Source organism: Lucilia sericata, unplaced genomic scaffold (genome assembly GCF_015586225.1).
Source record: "Lucilia sericata isolate MDLA Ls3-8-SP2 unplaced genomic scaffold, ASM1558622v1 Contig000461F_arrow, whole genome shotgun sequence".
NCBI lineage: Eukaryota > Metazoa > Arthropoda > Insecta > Diptera > Calliphoridae > Lucilia > Lucilia sericata.
The window spans coordinates 131,378-154,712 of NW_023994476.1; the positions used below are offsets into that span (position 1 = coordinate 131,378).

Below are 23,335 nucleotides of genomic sequence, written 5' to 3' on the forward strand. Positions count from 1 at the left end.
CTCTGCCTAAGCAACAAATGTTGCTGGCAACATGTTGCCATGTTGCTATCTATTAATTAACTAAACATTAAACAATAGCAAAAATCTCGACAAAATAAAATTCAAAATAGTTTTCTAATTTATTAGATAGATTGCATAAATGCAAAATCAGTTTGTATTTGACTGAAGCCATAGAATGATCGTTGAACGGTTGAATTTGTTAACGGAAAGCTAAAAAGTAAAGATACAAACGAAAACATCAAACAAAAGAATAATTATAAAAAAGAATTCTAAAATCAAAAAAAAAAATTAAAAAAATAATTTTTATAATAGTGAGAATCTTTAAAACATAACAACAAAAAATACACAAAATTTAAAAAACGATTAATGATAAAAATGAGAAGATTAATAACCATAGTTATATTGTTGGGCTGCATAAGGTTACAAGTGACAGCACACGGAAACCAAAAAAATGTAACTGAACATTTAAATTCAAATAAAACAGATTTTGTAAAGATTAAAATTGAGCTAAATATTAGCGATACTACAACACACAAAAATGGAATCAATACAGAAAATTTAATAACATCCTCCATGACGACTTCATCCACTACAGAAGGCATCATCAATCACACTAATTCAACTTCAAAACCTGCAACTGAAGCAACAACTACTTCAACAACAACTTCAGCAACAACATCAGCAACTGCAACTCCTACTCCTTCTCCTCCTCTTCTTAGCACTGAAGATACCTCATCTTCCAGCAACCAATACTGTTCACCCTCTTTGTGTGAATTCTATAATGGCACCCATACGAACATTAAACCTCATATTGCTTGCAAAAATAATGGTAATTTCGGTCCAGCTTGCGGTTCACAACCACATCTTCTGAAAATGAGCGAACGACGACGAAACCTCATTTTAGATTTGCATAATTTGGCACGTTCTCGCATCGCATCCGGCCAAGTGGACGGCTATAAGACGGCATCTCATATGCCACAACTTAAATGGGACAATGAATTAGAGTATTTAGCTACGTTGCATGTAAAACGTTGCAGATTCGAACATGATTTATGCCACAATTCACCGCGTTACCCGTATAGTGGTCAGAATATTGGTTATTTTTGGAAAGGCGCTAATATCACATCACATTCGAAACGTATGAAGAATTTCATTGTCAATTGGTATAAGGAACATAAGGATGCAAATCAAACATTTATCGATTCATTTCATTTGCATCCAGAGAGGTAAGTTTTCTTTTTTGTTGTTGTTGTTGTTGCTTTTGTAACAGAGTACAGTATAAAACTGTAGGAATTTGACATGTTGGTTTTTAAATCTATTTAAAGAATTAGGAAATTAAAATTCTCTATTTGTTTAAAAATATATAAAACTTAACTAGTTATACCCAGTATGCTTCGCTACCGTAAAAAATATAAATATTAAAACCCACTTTATGTTTTTTAAAGATTCCAGCTTTAATAGTTTCCCTATATGCATTTAATTCATATAGGGGTCAATTTCTAGTCCGCCACGTGAATATTACCCTAATATTCACATGAATGTCAAAGTTTCTCAGATATAAAAATATTTGTATTTCAGTTATATGGGAGTTTCCAAGGCCCCTTAATGAATGTCCGCCCATTTAGCAACAACTGCTCACAAATGTTAAAGCCTTTCGCACAAAAGTTTAAGATTCTAGCTCTAATGATTTGCCAGATGAACGAATTTTAGTATTTAATCCATATGGGAGGTGCCACGCCCACTATTTCTGTCCTAATTATTCATGTCGATGGCTTTGCTGTTATATTATCTCAGATATACTAATTTAAAATGTACTTTATATGGGAGATGCCACGCCCACTACAGCTCAGTCGCCTTTTTTATCAGGATATGTTAATATGGAAGTCAAAGTTGTTCATACAAGCATTGAGGGCTTTAGCTGTTGTAGGTTTTGAGATAAGCGACATTTAATACTTATTCTATATATGGGCGTGACACCTCGCTTGTCGTTGGGGTCAAATGGCATACCAGCACAAGTCTAGAAACAATGCTCATTAATTTGCTAATCTCTTGAGCATTCTATATCCTGCCAATGAATTTTCTATATGCTGAAGATTTCTGATGTAACACCATTTATTAGCAATTTGTTCAGCAATTTTTTAAGTTATTGAAAATAACATCTTGTTAAGTATTCAGCGTCCAACAAATTTTCTTACCGACCGCCAGCTTTCGTGTCAGTCGCTCTGTGAAAGACCTACAAGGCCTTTTATCGGAAAAAATGTATATAGTTCAATTCATAATTTTGGGTTGGCATGTTGTTATATATGGTACCACAAGGTAATCTCAGAATAGGGACATGCGAATAGATTTCAACGTCTGTCAGATCATGTTGCATCATGTAAAATTAAGTGGATGTTGAGCTCTTGATTTTCTTGGTATGCGAGTCAACACATATTTCAAGTGTCGAAGGAAGCATTTAAGGGCCTCGGGTTTATTATATACGACCAAAAATGGAATAACTATAGTAACTCGTATGTATGCTTCAAAGTATTGTTTAAAGCTACTCGACCGCGTGTAGGAGAAAGCTACTTCACTGTCCTACTGCTATCTCCTCGGGGACTGTTACCTTGATGAAAGAACCTCATCTTGGTGTAATTGCAATCCCGATAAAAAGAGCTACCAGTACCTCCAGTCTGCTGGAACTATAAACTAATGATGATCAAATGTATCCTCGGCCCTTCCTTGGAATGATTTGACATGGGGTTGAACCACAATATCTCCATCGTAATGTGGGTTGTGTTTCACTGCTATCCCTTCGGGGACTGTTTCCTGGATGAAAGACCCTCATCTTGGTGTTATTGCAATCTCGAGAAAAAGAGGTGCTACCAATACCTCGAGTATACTGGAGGTACTGATTCTGTGGAACAATAAACTAGTGATGATCAAATGTATCCTTCCTTGGAATGATTTGACATGGGGTTGATCCAGAGTACCACATAATCTGGTACCAGGGAAACCGGTAAACCGCAGGGCAGAATTTCAGGACTTTGTCTTGCCCCGGTTATTGGAGAGGTCCATTCAGGGTAGAAATTCGCAGTAATAGAATATCAGTTAAAAGACTTAGGCACGGTAATGTTTATAATTTTGGATAAGTTCGGTGCTGAAAATGAGTTAGTATGAAGTGTTATGGTACGGGGTATGCGGGCCTTACCCACCCGTATATCTAGAGTGAGTATTTCGGATGAATGAAAGTGTGCTGGGTTAAATGGTGATAGATGCAAGGTATCTCATACAATTGATATCATTGAATTTTTCCGTCTGGGTAAGTTCAAAGTTTAATCTGTTCATACCAGGTTTACCACAGTGTGCTCTCTGTGAGCCAGAACAGTACCTCGTCTGGATGGTGGAACTGTTTCGATCTACCGATTATGTCTATAGATGCTGTTGCCTACTTAACTAAGGCCATCCCATCTGCGTTGCAAACGATAGTGATGTTTTTGCATCTTGAAAATTAAGCAACGGGGAAGCAAGGGTCAGATATTAGATAGCTAACGTACTTGAGCAAAATTCTTATACATGACCGACTAAACCAAAAAATTACCATCGTAGTGTAATATACACAAAGGGGCGGTGGTGAGTCGTCAAAAAAGTTCATCCTGTGAATGAAAAAGATCACCGTGAAATTAAGCCTTCAAAGCAGGTGTTCACGTGACATGGTCTGTGTTCCTCTGATATTAGGAAACTAGTTTCCGATACTCGCTGATTTAAAGGCAACGCTACACTATCTCTCCAAGTTGAGCTTACATGGGAGCTGTGCCCACTTCATTCCGATGTGAAACAAATTTCGTAACTTTATAGGTTAACTAGCTTTACCCAGTGTGCTTTGCTACCCAAAAAGCAGTATAAATAAAAAACCCACTTAACGATTTTGAAGATTCTAACTGCAATAGTTCTCTAGATTTACAATATGTTACATATTAGAGATGCCAAGCAAATTACTGAAAGTTCGCCAATTTCTATCTATCTATGAAAAATTTGAATAATATAATAGTTTCCAAGATATACGAAATTTTGTATTTAATTCATTTATGTAGTGCCAAGCCCCCAATTGAAAGCTCGCCCGTTAGTCTCTAAATGTTTACATGAATGTCAGAGTTTTTTATGTAAAATTTTAAGATTCTAGCTCTAGTAGTTTCCAGATATACAATTTTTCTATTTCATTCATGTGGGGGCTTCAAGCTCCCACAGATGAAATCCCGATCTTTTTCCTCCAAAATATTCAGATGATTATTGAAGTAATTTCTGCAAAATTTGAAGAATCTAGTTCTATTAGTTTCCCAGATAAACGAAATTTTATATTTAAGTCATATGGGAGTTGTCAAGTTCCCCATTGAAAGTCCGACCGTTATACTCTAATTGTTCAGATAAATGTCAAAATTTTTCAAGTAAAATTTGAAGAATCTAGCTCTAATAGTTTCTAAGATATACGATTTTTTCTAATTAATTCATATGGGGGCTCCACGCCCCCCATATGAAAGTCCGCTCGTTTTCCCCCAAAATGTTCAGTTGAATATTAAAGTAATTTATGCAAAATTTGAAGAATCTAGTTCTATTAGTTTCCCAGATAAATTAATTTTTGTATTTAATTAATATGGGAAGTTCCAAGTCCCCCATTTAAAGTCCGCCAATTATTCCCTAAATGTTCACATTAATGTCGAAGTACTTCATGTAATATTTAAAGATTCTACATCTAATAGTTTCTCAGATATAGGAATTTTTCTATTAAATTCATGTGGGGGTTTCAAGCCCCCAAGATAAAAGCCCTCCCTTTTTTCTCCAAAATGTTTAGATGAATATTAAAGTAATTTGTGCAAAATTTGAAGAATCTAGTTCTATTAGTTACCCAGATAAACGAAATTTTGTATTTAATTAATATGGGAGATACCAAGTCCCCCATTGAAAGTCCGCCCGTTATACCCTAATGTCAAAGTTCTTCAAGTAAAATTTGAAGATTCTAGCTCTAATAGTTTCTCAGATATACGAATTTTTCTATTTAATTCATATGGGGACTCCAAGCCCCCCCCTCCCCCAGATGGAAGTCCGATCTTTTTCATCCAAAATGTTCAGACGAATATTTAAATTCTTAGTGCAAAAGTTGAAGAATTTAGTTCTATTAGTTTCCCAGATAAACGAATTTTTGCATTTAATTAATATGGGAGGTGCCGCTCCCCTCATGGGTAGTCCGCCAATTTATTTCCCAAAATGTTAACTTGGATGTTAAAGTTATTTGTGCAAAATTTTAAGATTCTAACTGTAATTATTTCTAAGATAAACGAATTTTTGTTTTTAATTTATATGGGAGGTGCCACGCCCCCTAATGCTAGTCCGCCTACTTTTTGTCCTAAATAATCATATTGACACTAAAGTGGCTCCAACAAAATTTGAGGACTCTAACTGTTATATTATCTCAAATATACGGATTTAATGTTTTCTAATATGGGCGTGGCACCTCGCCCACTTGAAATTTCAAAATAAAAAGTAGCCTATTACCTATTCCAGACATACAGGAATACGCTGTGAAAATTTCAAGAAAATCTGTTTAGCAGTTTTGTAGTCTATAACGTTCAAACATACAAACATACAAACACACATTCATTTTTATATATATACATTAGTTGAGAGCATTTAAGTAATTTTTGGAAATAGACCTATGACCTATTATGGGCCGATCGAAATCTTGGTTGTTGATATGATTTCTGTTGTTATTATATGTATATCTGAACATTTTTGTGATGATAACGATAATTTGGAGGGAGTTCTTAATGATAAATCTGTTATCTGGGAATAAATATGTACCTTAGTATGGGGGCTAGAGGATATTTTATTGATTGATTTCTATATTTTTGAATAAATTTCATCTGTGAATGAAAAACATAAGAAATGACATAATAAAACTACTAAAGAATAGGGGAGAAAACACAATTTTCTCGAAGTTGTCTGAAATTTTTTAGTTAGTGGACCGATTTTGCAGATATATTAAATATTTTGCAACGGACAGAGCTAAATATAGCAAATTAAAATTCATCAAAATATAAATTTTTCTAACATTGAAATTTTTCTCTTTTCAGAAAAGTAATCGGTCATTTTACCGCCATGGTGGGCGATCGTGTACATCATGTCGGCTGTGCTGCCATACGCTTTTACGTATCAAATTTAACCCAAATCCTAATGACTTGTAATTATGACTATAATAACTTTTCCGATGAACCGGTTTATCAGACAGGGCCCACAGCATCAAAATGTAATTACAAGATTAGTGAAAAATATCCAGGTCTGTGTGATTGGAAGAAACCCACGTATGAATATGAAGCAATAGAAGATGAAAATAATAGTAATTTAGTATTGCGTATATAGAGATTAATTGTTATACAATTAAGTATTAGTGTGTTAAATAAGAATTTAGTAATAAGAATAAAGAGAATTAAGAAAGAATTGAACTGAGAAAGTATGACTTGCAGTTTTTACCTAATAACAGATGTTTAACTCAATTGGTTCAAAATATAGGTCAACATATAAATGCATTTGTGTTTGATATATTTAGAAATATACCAGAATAATAGCAAGTTGCAACAATGAAACATTTGTTCAAACATTATCCAAATTTTGTTTAAAAGAACTTCAGTTTTAATAAAAATACTTTTTAGACAGTTAGTCAGTTTAAACTTTTACCTTTAACTATAAACATGTATCAATTCAAGATAATTTTTGCTGTTTTACTAACTCTTTGTATAATCGAGTTCTCCCTGTCGCAGACCAACTATTGTAAGGCTAATTTGTGTAAAAAGGGAAAACATATTGCCTGCAACAATAATGGAGTAAGTTTGAATACAAAATTACCGAAAATTATAAATGAATTCTTCCATTTTCTAGAAATTTGCTGGTGCCTGTGCAAAAAATGCCAAAATTATACGTATAACCCCTAAATTACAAAGAAAAATTGTCCAAAAACATAATTCTTTGAGAAATCGTGTGGCTAGCGGTAAAGTTAATGGTTTGAAGGGAGCCGTTCGTATGGCTACGATACGTTGGAGTCCCGAATTAGCTAGACTGGCTGTATATAATGTCAAACAATGTAAAATGTCACATGACAAATGTCGCAATACCGACAAGTTTAGTTTTGCTGGACAAAATATAGCGAAAAGTTCTTGGAGTGGCCAGAAGAAACCTGTTGGTGCCGTATTAATACAACAGATTCAATCTTGGTTTTCAGAGCATAAAAAGTGTTCTATGAGTGATATTAGGAAGTTGAAAAATATGTAAGTAAAACACTGAACAATTTAAGTGGTTTTTTACAAAAACTATCACTGGTATTTCCTCTAATTTCAGTTCCAAATCTGGTCACTTTACCGCTATGGTTCAGGAGAAAAACATGGCTGTGGGTTGTGCCATCTTACGTCAAAGATCGAATGGTCAAACTATGCAGTTAATGACCTGTAATTATTCTTATACGAATATTCTAGGTTCAGCCGTTTATAGGCATGGACGTACGGCCTCGAAATGCACTACTGGTCGCAATCCTAATTTTAAGTCGTTATGTTCTGTCAATGAGAATTACAATCTTAAAAGTGACAAATATTAATGTTTAAATAAAAACAAAAATGTGACAAATGTCCGATTTAAAAGGCAATTTTTTTTTAACTTCTTTAGAAGTTTTTTTTTTTAAGTCCATTTAGTTTTTTTTTTCTATAATACCACAATTTCACTTTCAAACAAAACATTAAATTCACTTCTTAAAAAATGACTTCAGATGTAGTGAATTTGGAATCAAATATAAACGACATCACTTCTATGACAAACCTGCATCACTTCTGCAGGTCTTTTTCAGTTCTATTATAGTTGAACTTAGAAACTCTTTTTTATTATAAATTCAGAAAATATTAATTGAGAATTTTCACTAAAGACCAATAAAACTCAGAGAAGCCAAATTATAACTGTTATTTTCAATTTCAAATTCGAAAATGATCAATTCAAGTGAGATTTTTCATTTAGTATTCACAAGGAAATGAATTAGTTTTACATAAGAAAAAAACTATTAAATTATTATTTCTTGTCTTTTTATTTAAAATCACAAACATAATTGAATTATTCTCAATATCATTTGTTCTGAATTTCAACTAAAAAATCTTATTTTTAATGTTTTTTTTTAACTCAAAATTTCAATTATTTTGTTCAGAAATTTAAATAAAACATATTAATTTCAATTGCACTTTTCTGAATTTTAAATGAAAAATGTAATTTTTAATTAATTATGTAATTACTTTTCTGAATTCAAAATGAAAAATGTCAATATCCGTTGTTCTTTTTATACCCTTCACCTTCGTGAGAAGGTCATTTTGTCATTCCGTTTCCTATTAAAAATCAGAAAAATCGGTCCATAAATAACTGAGATATGGGCAAAAATCTGAGACTACCTCTAAAAATTTCCTCAACAAATTATAAATAAAAGCATAAAGAACAGAGATAAGGCAGTAATATGTTGGTTATACAGCTTGTATTTGTTTGAGAGTGGTAATACAGGGCATTGGTAATTTGTTAGTGTGTATGTAATGTGTGACATGTGTGCAAAGATACAAGTCGATGCAATACGCGGCTTGTACTACAAATGATGTATGTATGTATAGTTAGTTAGTTAGTTAGTTAGTTAGTTAGTTAGTTAGTTAGTTCGTTCGTTCGTTCGTTCGTTCGTTCGTTCGTTCGTTCGTTCGTTCGTTAGTTAGTTAGTTAGTTAGTTAGTTAGTTAGTTAGTTAGTTAGTTAGTTAGTTAGTTAGTTAGTTAGTTAGTTAGTTAGTTAGTTAGTTAGTTAGTTAGTTAGTTAGTTAGTTAGTTAGTTAGTTAGTTAGTTAGTTAGTTAGTTAGTTAGTTAGTAGTTAGTTAGTTAGTAGTAGTTAGTTAGTTAGTAGTTAGTTAGTTAGTTAGTTAGTTAGTTAGTTAGTTAGTTAGTTAGTTAGTTAGTTAGTAGTTAGTAGTAGTTAGTTAGTTAGTTAGTTAGTAGTTAGTTAGTTAGTTAGTTAGTAGTTAGTTAGTTAGTTAGTAGTTAGTTAGTTAGTAGTTAGTTAGTTAGTTAGTTAGTTAGTTAGTTAGTTAGTTAGTTAGTTCGTTAGTTAGTAGTTAGTTAGTTAGTTAGTTAGTTAGTTAGTTAGTTAGTAGTTAGTTAGTTAGTTAGTTAGTTAGTTAGTTAGTTAGTTAGTGTAGTTAGTTAGTTAGTAGTTAGTTAGTTAGTTAGTTAGTTAGTTAGTTAGTTAGTTAGTTAGTTAGTTAGTTAGTTAGTTAGTTAGTTAGTTAGTTAGTTAGTTAGTTAGTTAGTTAGTAGTTAGTTAGTTAGTTAGTTAGTTAGTTAGTTAGTTAGTTAGTTAGTTAGTTAGTTAGTTAGTTAGTTAGTATTAGTTAGTTAGTTAGTTAGTTAGTTAGTTAGTAGTTAGTTAGTTAGTTAGTTAGTTAGTTAGTTAGTTAGTTAGTTAGTTAGTTAGTTAGTTAGTTAGTAGTTAGTTAGTTAGTTAGTTAGTTAGTTAGTTAGTTAGTTAGTTAGTTAGTTAGTTAGTTAGTTAGTTAGTTAGTTAGTTAGTTAGTTAGTTAGTTAGTTAGTTAGTTAGTTAGTTAGTAGTTAGTTAGTTAGTTAGTTAGTTAGTTAGTTAGTTAGTTAGTTAGTTAGTTAGTTAGTTAGTTAGTTAGTTAGTTAGTTAGTTAGTTAGTTAGTTAGTTAGTTAGTAGTAGTTAGTTAGTTAGTTAGTTAGTAGTTAGTTAGTTAGTTAGTTAGTTAGTTAGTTAGTTAGTAGTTAGTTAGTTAGTAGTTAGTTAGTTAGTTAGTTAGTTAGTTAGTTAGTTAGTTAGTTAGTTAGTTAGTAGTTAGTTAGTTAGTAGTTAGTTAGTTAGTTAGTTAGTTAGTTAGTTAGTAGTTAGTTAGTTAGTTAGTTAGTTAGTAGTTAGTTAGTTAGTTAGTTAGTTAGTAGTTAGTTAGTTAGTTAGTTAGTTAGTTAGTTAGTTAGTTAGTTAGTTAGTTAGTTAGTAGTTAGTTAGTTAGTTAGTTAGTTAGTTAGTTAGTTAGTTAGTTAGTTAGTTAGTAGTTAGTTAGTTAGTTAGTTAGTTAGTTAGTTAGTTAGTTAGTTAGTTAGTTAGTTAGTTAGTTAGTTAGTTAGTTAGTTAGTTAGTTAGTTAGTTAGTTAGTTAGTAGTTAGTTAGTTAGTTAGTTAGTTAGTTAGTTAGTTAGTTAGTTAGTTAGTTAGTTAGTTAGTTAGTTAGTTAGTTAGTTAGTTAGTTAGTTAGTTAGTTAGTAGTTAGTTAGTTAGTTAGTTAGTTAGTTAGTTAGTTAGTTAGTTAGTTAGTTAGTTAGTTAGTTAGTTAGTTAGTTAGTTAGTTAGTTAGTTAGTTAGTTAGTTAGTTAGTTAGTTAGTAGTTAGTTAGTAGTTAGTTAGTTAGTTAGTTAGTTAGTTAGTAGTAGTTAGTTAGTTAGTTAGTAGTTAGTTAGTTAGTTAGTTAGTTAGTTAGTTAGTTAGTTAGTAGTTAGTAGTTAGTAGTTAGTTAGTTAGTTAGTTAGTTAGTTAGTTAGTTAGTTAGTTAGTTAGTTAGTTAGTTAGTTAGTTAGTTAGTTAGTTAGTTAGTTAGTTAGTTAGTTAGTTAGTTAGTTAGTAGTTAGTTAGTTAGTTAGTTAGTTAGTTAGTTAGTTAGTTAGTTAGTTAGTTAGTGTAGTTAGTTAGTTAGTTAGTTAGTAGTTAGTTAGTTAGTTAGTTAGTTAGTTAGTTAGTTAGTTAGTTAGTTAGTTAGTTAGTTAGTTAGTTAGTTAGTTAGTTAGTTCGTTCGTTCGTTCGTTCGTTCGTTCGTTCAAAGCTGAATTTGTTTAATTATCATAAGTATTACAGAAAACAAAGTGTTACAAATTTTAAACTTTTGTTTCTAATGCGCAAATGACTCCATGTCTCAAAATTATTTATTTAATTGTGTTTCATACATAAGTCAAATAAATAGATTACTGCTTAAGATCTACACCACTGTGTTTACAGTTTTAAATAAATATTAACAAATATTCAAACGTTATTATTTTAAACCCGTAAATATTATTTTAAAAATATAAACACTCACATTACATTGGTCCTACAAATTAGAACTAGAACTCGTTAAGGCCAACTACTGCGCTCTGCCTTTTTATTTGTTTTGACTAAAATTTTCTTTTCATGGTTGGCAACAGATTCGAAACAGTTAAAACTTATTGCTAACGCTGATTTCCGTTGTATTAGTAACAATATTAACGCTTTAATGCCTTAACAAAACACAATAGAGCACAATCAAAATTGTAGAAATAAATAATAAATTGTTGATATCTAATGTCTAATTACACTTATCTTATTTCGGTTCAGTTTTATCAAAAAAAAAGGTAATTTGTTTCCTGAAGGAGTATTAGAAAACAAATTTGTTTGAATTAATAGTATTAAATGAAATTTTAAAATTTTAGGTCACTGTAAATAATTTCAACTACATTGTTTAAGTATAATATTAATTTGTTAAATATTAATAGGTGTTAAATAAACAGTTATATTTCGAACTTTCCAGAAAAAACAAATATTCAAATGCTTAACGGCAAAATATGCATCATTCTGCTTTCGGTAAATTCCCGAAAGCTGAACGTATGGCTACCATGGTTTTGAGCAGCGAATTGGCCAAAATAGCTGAATACAATGTCAAACAATGTAAAATGCAACATGATGAATGTCGGAATAGATTCAGTGACAAGAAAACGTCCCTCGACAAAGTTGTCAATGTTCATGAAATGTTTATTTTGTCTCACTGTGTTATGTAAATTTAAAATAATCACTCACCTATTTAGCACTTGTTTCCTTTCTTTAATTTGATATGTATGTGATTTATTCTAACAACCTTTTTATTTGACTTTTATAAAGCTTTTTTAACGATATGGAATTTATTTCCTCTTTATATTTTTTCACTGCACATAAAAGCTTATTTAACTTTATTTTGCCTCTTTTTTTCTTTGCACTAAAAGCTTTTTCTTAAGCCTTTTCTTTACTTTTTATTTCTTTTTCGCTATTCCACTAAACAAGCGACCAACCAACCAATCAGCCATACACATTCACACAAACAAACAATTTATATGTATACCTACAAACGAATGGCCAAAGCAACAAAGCGACCGGCACAAAATTGCAAAATTATTCAACAAAATTTAACTAATTTACTTGATATTTTTTAACGATATTTTTACACACGAATATTAAACAACATTTAAACTAAATAATTATGTAAAACTATTTGCAATTTATTAACTTTTAATAGGATTTATTAATTAATTAAGCGAACGCAAATCACCGGGCAACCGAACACTTCAGAAATTTCTAGAAAACTAAAAGCAAAATGCAAGTAATTGTTGTTGTTATTGTCATTGGTACTCTGTTGCAAAAAGTTATGTGTGGTTGTTGTTATTTTCGAAGAGGGAGTAAATGGGATAAAAGTAAAATGCGTGAGTGGATTAAAAGGAAAGAGATTCAGTAGTGAGAAGTGTGGGGTGGTATGGGGAGTAATAAGAAAGCTTTATATAAAAGAGGAAAAGTTCGAAAGTTTAGTAAAGGAAATTAAAAATCGTACATATATGCAAAAAAAGGCGTTAAAATAACAAAAAAAGTAAATTAAATTTTTTATGAAAATGTAAGAATTGCTGGGTAGTTTTATTAATATTTTGTTTCAGTTCTAGTTCAGTTCTAGTTAAATTCTAGTTCAGTTCTAGTTAAATTCTAGTTCAGTTCTAGTTCACTTCTAGTTCAGTTCTAGTTCAGTTCTAGTTCAGTTCTAGTTCAGTTCTAGTTCAGTTCTAGTTCAGTTCTAGTTCAGTTCTAGTTCAGTTCTAGTTCAGTTCCAGTTCAGTTCTAGTTCAGTTCTAATTCAGTTCTAGTTCAGTTCTAGTTCAGTTCTAGTTCAGTTCTAGTTCAGTTCTAGTTCAGTTCTAGTTCAGTTCTAGTTCAGTTCTAGTTCAGTTCTAGTTCAGTTCTAGTTTAGTTCTAGTTCAGTTCTAGTTCAGTTCTAGTTCAGTTCTAGTTCAGTTCTAGTTCAGTTCTAGTTCAGTTCTAGTTCAGTTCTAGTTCAGTTCTAGTTCAGTTCTAGTTCAGTTCTAGTTCAGTTCTAGTTCAGTTCTAGTTCAGTTGTAGTTCACTTCTAGTTCAGTTCTAGTTCAGTTCTAATTCAGTTCTTGTTCAGTTCTAGTTCAGTTCTAGTTCAGTTGTAGTTCACTTCTAGTTCAGTTCTAGTTCAGTTCTAATTCAGTTCTTGTTCAGTTCTAGTTCTATTCGACTCTATAGTCTATAGTCTAGTCTATAATATATAGGCAAGTCCATAGTATAACCTGTAGTCTAGTCCATAGTCGAGTCTATATTCTAGTCCATAGTCTAGTCTATAGTCTAGTCCATAGTCTAGTCCATAGTCTAGTCTATAGTCTAATCTATAGTCTAGTCTATAGTCTAGTCTATAGTCTAGTCCATAGTCTAGTCTATAGTCTAGTCTATAGTCTAGTCTATAGTCTAGTCTATAGTCTAGTCTATAGTCTAGTCTATAGTCTAGTCTATAGTCGAGTCTATATTATAGTCCATAGTCTAGTCTATAGTCTAGTCCATAGTCTAGTCCATAGTCTAGTCTATAGTCTAATCTATAGTCTAGTCTATAGTCTAGTCTATAGTCTAGTCATAGTCTAGTCTATAGTCTAGTCTATAGTCTAGTCTATAGTCTAGTCTATAGTCTAGTCTATAGTCTAGTCCATAGTCCTAGTCTATAGTCTAGGTCTATAGTCTAGTCCATAGTCTAGTCTATAGTCTAGTCTATAGTCTAGTCTATAGTCTAGTCTATAGTCTAGTCTATGTCTAGTCTATAGTCTAGTCTATAGTCTAGTCTATAGTCTAGTCTATAGTCTAGTCTATAGTCTAGTCTATAGTCTAGTCTATAGTCTAGTCTATAGTCTAGTCTATAGTCTAGTAGTCTATATAGTCTATAGTCTAGTCTATAGTCTAGTCTATAGTCTATAGTCTAGTCTATAGTCTAGTCTATAGTCTAGTCTATAGTCTAGTCTATAGTCTAGTCTATAGTCTAGTCTATAGTCTAGTCTATAGTCTAGTCTATAGTCTAGTCTATAGTCTAGATCTATAGTACTAGGACTATAGACTAGACTATAGTCTAGTCTATAGTCTATAGTCTAGTCTAATTTAGTCTATAGTCTAGTCTATAGTCTAGTCTATAGTCTAGCTATAGTCTATAGTCTAGTCTATAGTCTAGTCTATAGTCTAGTCTAAGTCTAGTCTAGAGTCTAGTCTATAGTCTAGTCTATAGTCTAGTCTATAGTCTAGTCTATAGTCTAGTCTCTAGTATAGCTCTATAGTCTAGTCTATAGTCTAGTCTATAGTCAGTCTATAGTCTAGTCTATAGTCTAGTCTATAGTCGCTATCGTCTAGTCCTATAGTCTAGTCTATAGTCTAGTCTATAGTCTAGTCTATAGTCTAGTCTATAGTCTAGTCTATAGTCTGTTATAGTCAGATATAGTCTAGTCTATAGTCTAGTCTATAGTCTAGTTCTATAGTCTAGTCTATAGCTAGTCTATAGTCTAGTCTATAGTCTAGTCTATAGTCTAGTCTATAGTCTAGTCTATAGTCTAGTCTTAGTCAGTCCTAGTCTAGTCTATAGTCTAGTCTATAGTCTAGTCTATAGTCTAGTCTATAGTCTAGTCTATAGTCTAGTCTATAGTCTAGTCTATAGTCTAGTCTATAGTCTAGTCTATAGTCTAGTCTATAGTCTAGTCTATAGTCTAGTCTATAGTCTAGTCTATAGTCTAGTCTATAGTCTAGTCTATAGTCTAGTCTATAGTCTAGTCTATAGTCTAGTCTATAGTCTAGTCTATAGTCTAGTCTATAGTCTAGTCTATAGTCTAGTCTTAGTCTAGTCTATAGTCTAGTCTATAGTCTAGTCTATAGTCTAGTCTATAGTCTAGTCTATAGTCTAGTTATAGTCTAGTCTATAGTCTAGTCTATAGTCTAGTATAGTCTAGTCTATAGTCTAGTCTATAGTCTAGTCTATAGTCTAGTCTATAGTCTAGTCTATAGTCTAGTCTATAGTCTAGTCTATAGTTAGTCTATAGTCTAGTCTATAGTCTAGTCTATAGTCTAGTCTATAGTCTAGTCTATAGTCTAGTCTATAGTCTAGTCTATAGTCTAGTCTATAGTCTAGTCTATAGTCTAGTCTATAGTCTAGTCTATAGGTCTAGTCTATAGTCTAGTCTATAGTCTAGTCTATAGTCTAGTCTATAGTCTAGTCTATAGTCTAGTCTATAGTCTAGTCTATAGTCTAGTCTATAGTCTAGTCTATAGTCTAGTCTATAGCTAGTCTATAGTCTCAGTCTATAGTCTCTAGTCTATTAGTCTAGTCTATAGTCTAGTCTATAGTCTAGTCTATAGTCTAGTCTATAGTCTAGTCTATAGTCTCGTCTATAGTTAGTCTATAGTCTAGTCTAGTCTAGTCTATAGTCTAGTCTCTAGTCTAGTCTATAGTCTAGTCTATAGTTCTAGTCTATAGTCTAGTCTATAGTCTAGTCTATAGTCTAGTCTATAGGTCTAGTCTATAGTCTAGTCTATAGTCTAGTCTATAGTCTAGTCTATAGTCTAGTCTATAGTCTAGTCTATAGTCTAGTCTATAGTCTAGTCTATAGTCTAGTCTATAGTCTAGTCTATAGTCTAGGTCTATAGTCTAGTCTATAGTCTAGTCTAAGTCTAGTCTATAGTCTAGTCTATAGTCTAGTCTATAGTTAGTCTATAGTCTAGTCATAGTCTAGTCTATAGTCTAGTCTAGTCAGTCTATAGTCTAGTCTATAGTCTAGTCTATAGTCTAGTCTATAGTCTAGTCTATAGTCTAGTCTATAGTCTAGTCTATAGTCTAGTCTATAGTCTAGTCTATAGTCTAGTCTATAGTCTAGTCTATAGTCTAGTCTATAGTCTAGTCTATAGTCTAGTCTATAGTCTAGTCTATAGTCTAGTCTATAGTCTAGTCTATAGTCTAGTCTATAGTCTAGTCTATAGTCTAGTCTATAGTCTAGTCTATAGTCTAGTCTATAGTCTAGTCTATAGTCTAGTCTATAGTCTAGTCTATAGTCTAGTCTATAGTCTAGTCTATAGTCTAGTCTATCGTCTAGTCTATAGTAGTCTATAGTCTAGTCTATAGTCTAGTCTATAGTCTAGTCTATAGTCTAGTCTATAGTCTAGTCTATAGTCTAGTCTATAGTCTAGTCTATAGTCTAGTCTATAGTCTAGTCTATAGTCTAGTCTATAGTCTAGTCTATAGTCTAGTCTATAGTCTAGTCTATAGTCTAGTCTATAGTCTAGTCTATAGTCTAGTCTATAGTCTAGTCTATAGTCTAGTCTATAGTCTAGTCTATAGTCTAGTCTATAGTCTAGTCTATATCTAGTCTATAGTCTAGTCTATGTCTAGTCTATAGTCTAGTCTATAGTTCTAGGTCTATAGTCTAGTCTATAGTCTAGGTCTATAGTCTAGTCTATAGTCTAGTCTATAGTCTAGTCTATAGTCTAGTCTATAGTCTATAGTCTCTATAGTCTAGTCTATAGTCTAGTCTATAGTCTAGTCTATAGTCTAGTCTATAGTCTAGTCTATAGTCTAGTCTATAGTCTAGTCTATAGTCTAGTCTATAGTCTAGTCTATAGTCTAGTCTATAGTCTAGTCTATAGTCTATGTCTATAGTCTAGTCTATAGTCTAGTCTATAGTCTAGTCATAGTCTAGTATAGTCTAGTCTATAGTCTAGTCTATAGTCTAGTCTATAGTCTAGTCTATAGTCTAGTCTATAGTTAGTCTATAGTCTAGTCTATAGTCTAGTCTATAGTCTAGTCTATGTCTAGTCTATAGTCTAGTCTATAGTCTAGTCTATAGTCTAGTCTATAGGTCTAGTCTATAGTCTAGTCTATAGTCTAGTCTATAGTCTAGTCTATAGTCTAGTCTATAGTTTAGTCTATAGTCTAGTTTATAGTCTAGTCTATAGTAGTCTAGTCTATAGTCTAGTCTATAGTCTAGTCTATAGTCTAGTCTATAGTCTAGTCTAGTCTAATCTATAGTCTAGTCTAGTCATAGTCTATAGTCTAGTCTCTCTTATAGTCTATAGTCTAGTCTATAGTATAGTATAGTCTAGTCTATAGTCTAGTCTAGTCTAGTCTATAGTCTAGTCTATAGTATAGTCTAGTCTATAGTCTAGTCTATAGTCTAGTCTATAGTCTAGTCTATAGTCTAGTATAGTATAGTCTATAGTCTAGTCTAGTCTATAGTCTAGTTAGTCTAGTCTATAGTCTAGTCTATAGTCTAGTCTATAGTCTAGTCTATAGTCTAGTCATAGTCTAGTCTATAGTCTAGTCATAGTCTAGTCTATAGTCTAGTCTATAGTCTAGTCTATAGTCTAGTCTATAGTCTAGTCTATAGTCTAGTCTATAGTCTAGTCTATAGTCTAGTCTATAGTCTAGTCTATAGTCTAGTATATAGTCTAGTCTATAGTCTAGTCTATAGTCTAGTCTATATAGTCTAGTCTATTAGTCTAGTCTATAGTCTAGTCTTATAGTCTAGTCTATAGTCTAGTCTATAGTCTAGTCTATAGTCTAGCTATAGTTCGTCTATAGTCTAGCTATAGTCTAGTCTATAGTCTAGTCTATAGTCTAGTCTATAGTCTAGTCTATAGTCTAGTCTATAGTCTAGTCTATAGCAGTCTATGTCTAGTCTATAGTCTAGTCTATAGTCTAGTCTATAGTCTAGTCTATAGTTCTAGTCTATAGTCTAGTCTATAGTCTAGTCTATAGTCTAGTCTATAGTCTAGTCTATAGTCTAGTCTATAGTCTAGTCTATAGTCTAGTCTATAGTCTAGTCTATAGTCTAGTCTATAGTCTAGTCTATAGTCTAGTCTATAGTCTAGTCTATAGTCTAGTCATAGTCTAGTCTATAGTCTAGTCTATAGTCTATAGTCTAGTCTATAGTCTAGTCTATAGTCTAGTCTATAGTCTAGTCTATAGTCTAGTCTATAGTCTAGTCTATAGTCTAGTCTATAGTCTAGTCTATAGTCTAGTCTATAGTCTAGTCTATAGTCTAGTCTATAGTCTAGTCTATAGTTAGTCTATAGTCTAGTCTATAGTCTAGTCTATAGTCTAGTCTGTAGTCTAGTCTATAGTCTAGTCTATAGTCTAGTATATAGTCTAGTCTATAGTCTAGTCTATAGTATAGTCTATAGTCTAGTCTATAGTCTAGTCTATAGTCTAGTCTATAGTCTAGTCTATAGTCTAGGTCTATAGTCTAGTATAGTCTAGTCTATAGTCTAGTCTATAGTCTAGTCTATAGTCTAGTCTATAGTCTAGTCTATAGTCTAGTCTATAGTCTAGTCTATAGTCTAGTCTATAGTCTAGTCTATAGTCTAGTCTATAGTCTAGTCTATAGTCTAGTCTATAGTCTAGTCTATAGTCTAGTCTCTAGTCTAGTCTATAGTCTAGTTCATAGTCTAGTCTATAGTCTATTTATAGTCTAGTCTTTAGTATAATCTTTACTTGAGTCTATAATTAGTCTAGTATGTAAGATTAGGCGTAGCTGTGCACTCTTTCTTGTTTTTGATATAAGTCAGTACTATTTTAAAATTTCAAAATCGCATGACTGATTGAATGTGAAAATTTCTAAGTTTATGTCAATAAGATTGGTTCGTTTGCAATCAATCGTCTTATAGAAACATTGGAAAACCATAAATATCAAATGACAAAAACATAATTCTAAATAAAGTAAATAAATAACATTTAAAAATAAACAAAATTTTCAAAATATTTACAAAGCGTGAATTTCTTAATCCACTGATGAAAGTATATGAATAACATTTGAGTAAATTTTGATTGCGATTTAGAAAACTCTGATTTTAAAGAGCGAACAGATACAAATTGTTTACGTACTATGTATTATAAGTACAATCTTTCCAGCCACTGTAAATATTACTTGCTACATTTTCTAAGTATAAAACAGATTTGATCTAGATATTAAAATATCAGTTATATTTCAAACGTCTAAGAATAATAAATATTCAAATGTTTAACGGTAAAATATGTATTTTACTACTGGTAGTAATGCCAGCAGTTTTAGCGCAAACTAATTATTGTCGTGCTAATTTGTGTAAAAGTGGAAACATATTGCATGTGGAAATAAGGGAGTAAGTTTGCGAAATAAACATTATGTTAAACAGATTCTAAACCTACCGATTACTCTCCGTTTCTTATAGAAATTTGCCTCAGGTTGTAAAAATGCTAAAATTATAAAAATAACTCCTGCTTTACGTAACCGTATCCTCAACAAACACAATACCCTACGTAATAAAATAGCAGCAGGTTTCGGCAAATTCCCGAAAGCTGAACGTATGGCCACCATGGTCTGGAGCAACGAATTAGCCAAAATTGCCGAGTACAATGTCAAACAATGTAAAATGCAACATGATAAATGTCGCAATACTAAAGATTTTCCACATGCTGGACAAAATATAGCCATGACTACATGGAGTGGTAAGGATATGTCAGTCGGTCAAGTTGTCAATACCCATATACAGAATTGGTTTAATGAATATAAAAATTGTCCCTTAAGTGTTATAAAAAGTTATTCTAGTCCTAAAACGGGGTATGTAGTTATTTGCACAAAATATTTTGAAATATTTTATTTTTTAATTTTCATAAAATTTCAGCAAAGCTTTTGGCCATTTCACTGCCATGGTTCAAGATAAATCTACACATATTGGTTGTGCTATCATGAGAAGCAGAAAGAGTGGTTCCACACAACAGATTATGACCTGTAATTATGCTTATACTAATATGAAGAAATCTCCCGTATATCGTGCAGGTCGCAGTGCCTCAAAGTGTAAAACTGGCAAAGATAAAAAGTATAAGTCCTTATGTTCCATTAAGGAAAAATATAATTTAAAATAAAAAATTAAATAAAAGCATATACAACATATAAAATTCAAAGCATTTTCTTAATTTGATTCTTAAGCTTTTATAATTGAAAGTTTACTTTTGCTTAAGGATTTAGTAGTCTAGGGTAAGGGGTTTCTTTAAAAAATACTTTTATTTATTTAAAAGAGTTATATTTAATACTAGCTATACCCAGTGTGCTTTGCTACCCTAAAAGGAATATGTATAAATAAATACCAGATTTATTATATGTTACATATGAAAGATGTCAAGCAAATTATTGCAAGTTCGCCAGTTTCTATCTATCGCCAATTTCTATCTATCTATAAAAAATTTGAATAATATAAGAGTTTCCAATATGCACGAAATTTTGTATTTAATTCATATATGTTGTGCCAAGCCACCCATTGAAAGTCCGCCCGTTATGCTCTAAATGTTCACATGAATTTCAAAGTTCTCCATGTAAAATTTGAAGATTCTAGCTCTAATAGTTTCTCAGATATACGAATTTTTCTATTTGATTCATGTGGGGGCTTCAAGACCCCCCAGATGAAAGACCGCTTTTTTCCTCCAAAATGTTCAAATGAATATTTAAGTTCTTCGTGCAAAATTTGAAGAATTTAGTTCCATTAATTTTCCAGATAAACGAATTTTTGTCTTTAATTAATATAGGAGGTGCCGCTCCCCTCATGGGTAGTCCGCCAATTTATTACCCAAAATGTTTTGAGGGAGGTTAAAGTTTTTCGTGCAAAATTTTAAGATTCTAACTGTAATAGTTTCCAAGATAAACGTATTTTTGTATTTAATTTATATGGGAGGTGCCACGTGCAAAGTTTTAAGAATTTAGTTCTATTAGTTTCCCAGATCAACGAATTTTTGTTTTTAATTAATATGGGAGGTGCCGCTCCCCTCATGGGTAGTCCCCCAATTTATTACCCAAAATGTTTACATGGATGTTAAAGTTCTTCGTGCTAAATTTTAAGAATTTAGTTATATTAGTTTCCCAGATAAACGAATTTTTGTGTCTAATTTATATGGGAGGTGCCACGCCCCCTAATGCTAGTCCGCCTACTTTTTGTCCTAAATGATCATATTGACACTAAAGTGGCTCCGAAAAAATTTGAGGACTCTAACTGTTATATTATCTCAAATATACGGATTTTATATTTTCTTAATGTGGGCGTGGCTCATCGCCCACTTCAATTTTCGAAATAAAAAGTAGCCTATTACCTATTCCAGACATGCCGGAATACGCTGTGAAAATTTCAAGAAAATCGGTTCAGCCGTTTAGTAGTCTATAACGTTCAAACATACAAACATACAAACAAACACACATTCATTTTTATATATATAGATATGGGAGGTACCACGCCCCCTAATGCTAGTCCGCCTACTTTTTGTCCTAAATGATCATATTGACACTAAAGTGGCTCCGACAAAATTTGAGGACTCTAACTGTTATATTATCTAAAATATACGGATTTTATATTTTCTTAATGTGGGCGTGGCTCATCGCCCACTTGAAATTTCGAAATAAAAAGTAGCCTATTACCTATTCCAGACATGCAGGAATATGCTGTGAAAATTTCAAGAAAATCGGTTCAGCCGTTTAGTAGTCTATAACGTTCAAACATACAAATATACAAACAAACACACATTCATTTTTATATATATAGATTTTATAGAAAATGGCCTTGTTAGTTTAATTTTAGAACAGTTTTACTTATATACCAACAGCTGTTATTAAAACTGTTTAATGAACCCATAATATATATCTAATATTTACATAAATTTAACGCACTTCTATAAAATGCTCAAACTTCTTGATACACGATTATTTATTTAGCTGTGTTCTACTAAACACATGCCATGTTAACAAGAAGATCATTCACTAAATACGATCAATTAAACTTGTATTTTTTCGATTAGAACTTAAAACTCGAGATCATTCACTAATTACGATCAATTTGTATATTAACTTCATTTTCTTATTTTTATATTAAGTCAGTTTTGTTTAGAAAATTTGTCGAATATCAGTTTTCCTTAGAAAATTTGTCAAAACTTATCAAAAATCATTTTTTTAGAAAACTTCTCAAACATTAGTTTTCTTCAAAAAACTTTTCAAAGATCTGTTTTCTTTAGAAAACATTTCAAAAATCAGTTTTCTTTACAAAACTTTTCAAAGATGAGTTTTCTTTGGAAAACTTTTCAAATATCACTTTTCTTTAAAAAACTTTTTAAAGATCAGATTTCCTTAGATTTTTTTAGATTTCCAAGATCACTTTTCCTTAAAAAATTTTTCAAAGATCAGTTTTCTTTCAAAGGTCAGATTTTTTTAGAAAACTGGTAGATAGATAGTTTTCTTAAAAAAGCTTGTCAGAGATCATATTTCTTTAGGAACTTGTCAAAGATCATGTTATTGTAGAAAATGCATCTGTAGTCAATTTAATGATAATTTAAAAATTTCCATATCAACATGTATATTTTAAGGGAAGCCTGGAAATAAATATTTTAACAACAAAGAGGTTTGCTAATTTTTGAAATAAAAAGTCCACGTTTTTGCAAATTAAATAAAAATATTATAATTTAGAAACTATAGGAAAGGCAAATACAATTGTTTGAAATTTCGCAAACAACAGTATTTGAAAGTAAATAACTAAAATAACTAATATTTATTTAAATATAGTTTAAGCGGGAATTTGGTAATACACTGAGTGGATAAAGTGTTCGCACAAGAACTAACCTAGAACTGAACTAGAACTGAACTAGAACTGAACTAGAACTGAACTAGAACTGAACTAGAACTGAACTAGAACTGAACTAGAACTGAACTAGAACTGAACTAGAACTGAACTAGAACTGAACTAGAACTGAACTAGAACTGAACTAGAACTGAACTAGAACTGAACTAGAACTGAACTAGAACTGAACTAGAACTGAACTAGAACTAGAACTGAACTAGAACTGAACTAGAACTGAACTAGAACTGAACTAGAACTGAACTAGAACTGAACTAGAACTGAACTAGAACTGAACTAGAACTGAACTAGAACTGAACTAGAACTGAACTAGAACTGAACTAGAACTGAACTAGAACTGAACTAGAACTGAACTAGAACTGAACTAGAACTGAACTAGAACTGAACTAGAACTGAACTAGAACTGAACTAGAACTGAACTAGAACTGAACTAGAACTGAACTAGAACTAAACTAAAACTGAACTAGAACTGAACTAGAACTGAACTAGAACTGAACTAGAACTAAACTGAACTAGAACTAAACTGAGCTAGAACTAAACTGAACTAGAACTAAACTGAACTAGAACTAAACTGAACTAGAACTAA

General features: G+C 31.7%; 2 protein-coding genes and 1 pseudogene across 2 annotated transcripts; all 3 read left to right on the top strand.

The window, feature by feature from the left end:
- Positions 1-175: 175 nt before the first annotated feature.
- Positions 176-6,463, top strand: LOC119605150 (venom allergen 3 homolog). Its single transcript, XM_037958125.1, has 2 exons — positions 176-1,226; positions 6,108-6,463. Exons 1-2 carry the CDS (start codon positions 367-369, stop codon positions 6,391-6,393), a joined length of 1,146 nt encoding a protein of 381 aa, XP_037814053.1. The 5' UTR covers positions 176-366; the 3' UTR covers positions 6,394-6,463.
- A 257-nt stretch (positions 6,464-6,720) lies between these two features.
- Positions 6,721-7,653, top strand: LOC119605155 (antigen 5 like allergen Cul n 1-like). Its single transcript, XM_037958127.1, has 3 exons — positions 6,721-6,854; positions 6,910-7,295; positions 7,366-7,653. Exons 1-3 carry the CDS (start codon positions 6,723-6,725, stop codon positions 7,616-7,618), a joined length of 771 nt encoding a protein of 256 aa, XP_037814055.1. The 5' UTR covers positions 6,721-6,722; the 3' UTR covers positions 7,619-7,653.
- Positions 7,654-19,085: 11,432 nt separating this feature from the next.
- LOC119605153 lies at positions 19,086-20,029 on the top strand (annotated as a pseudogene).
- The last annotated feature ends 3,306 nt before the right edge of the window (positions 20,030-23,335 follow it).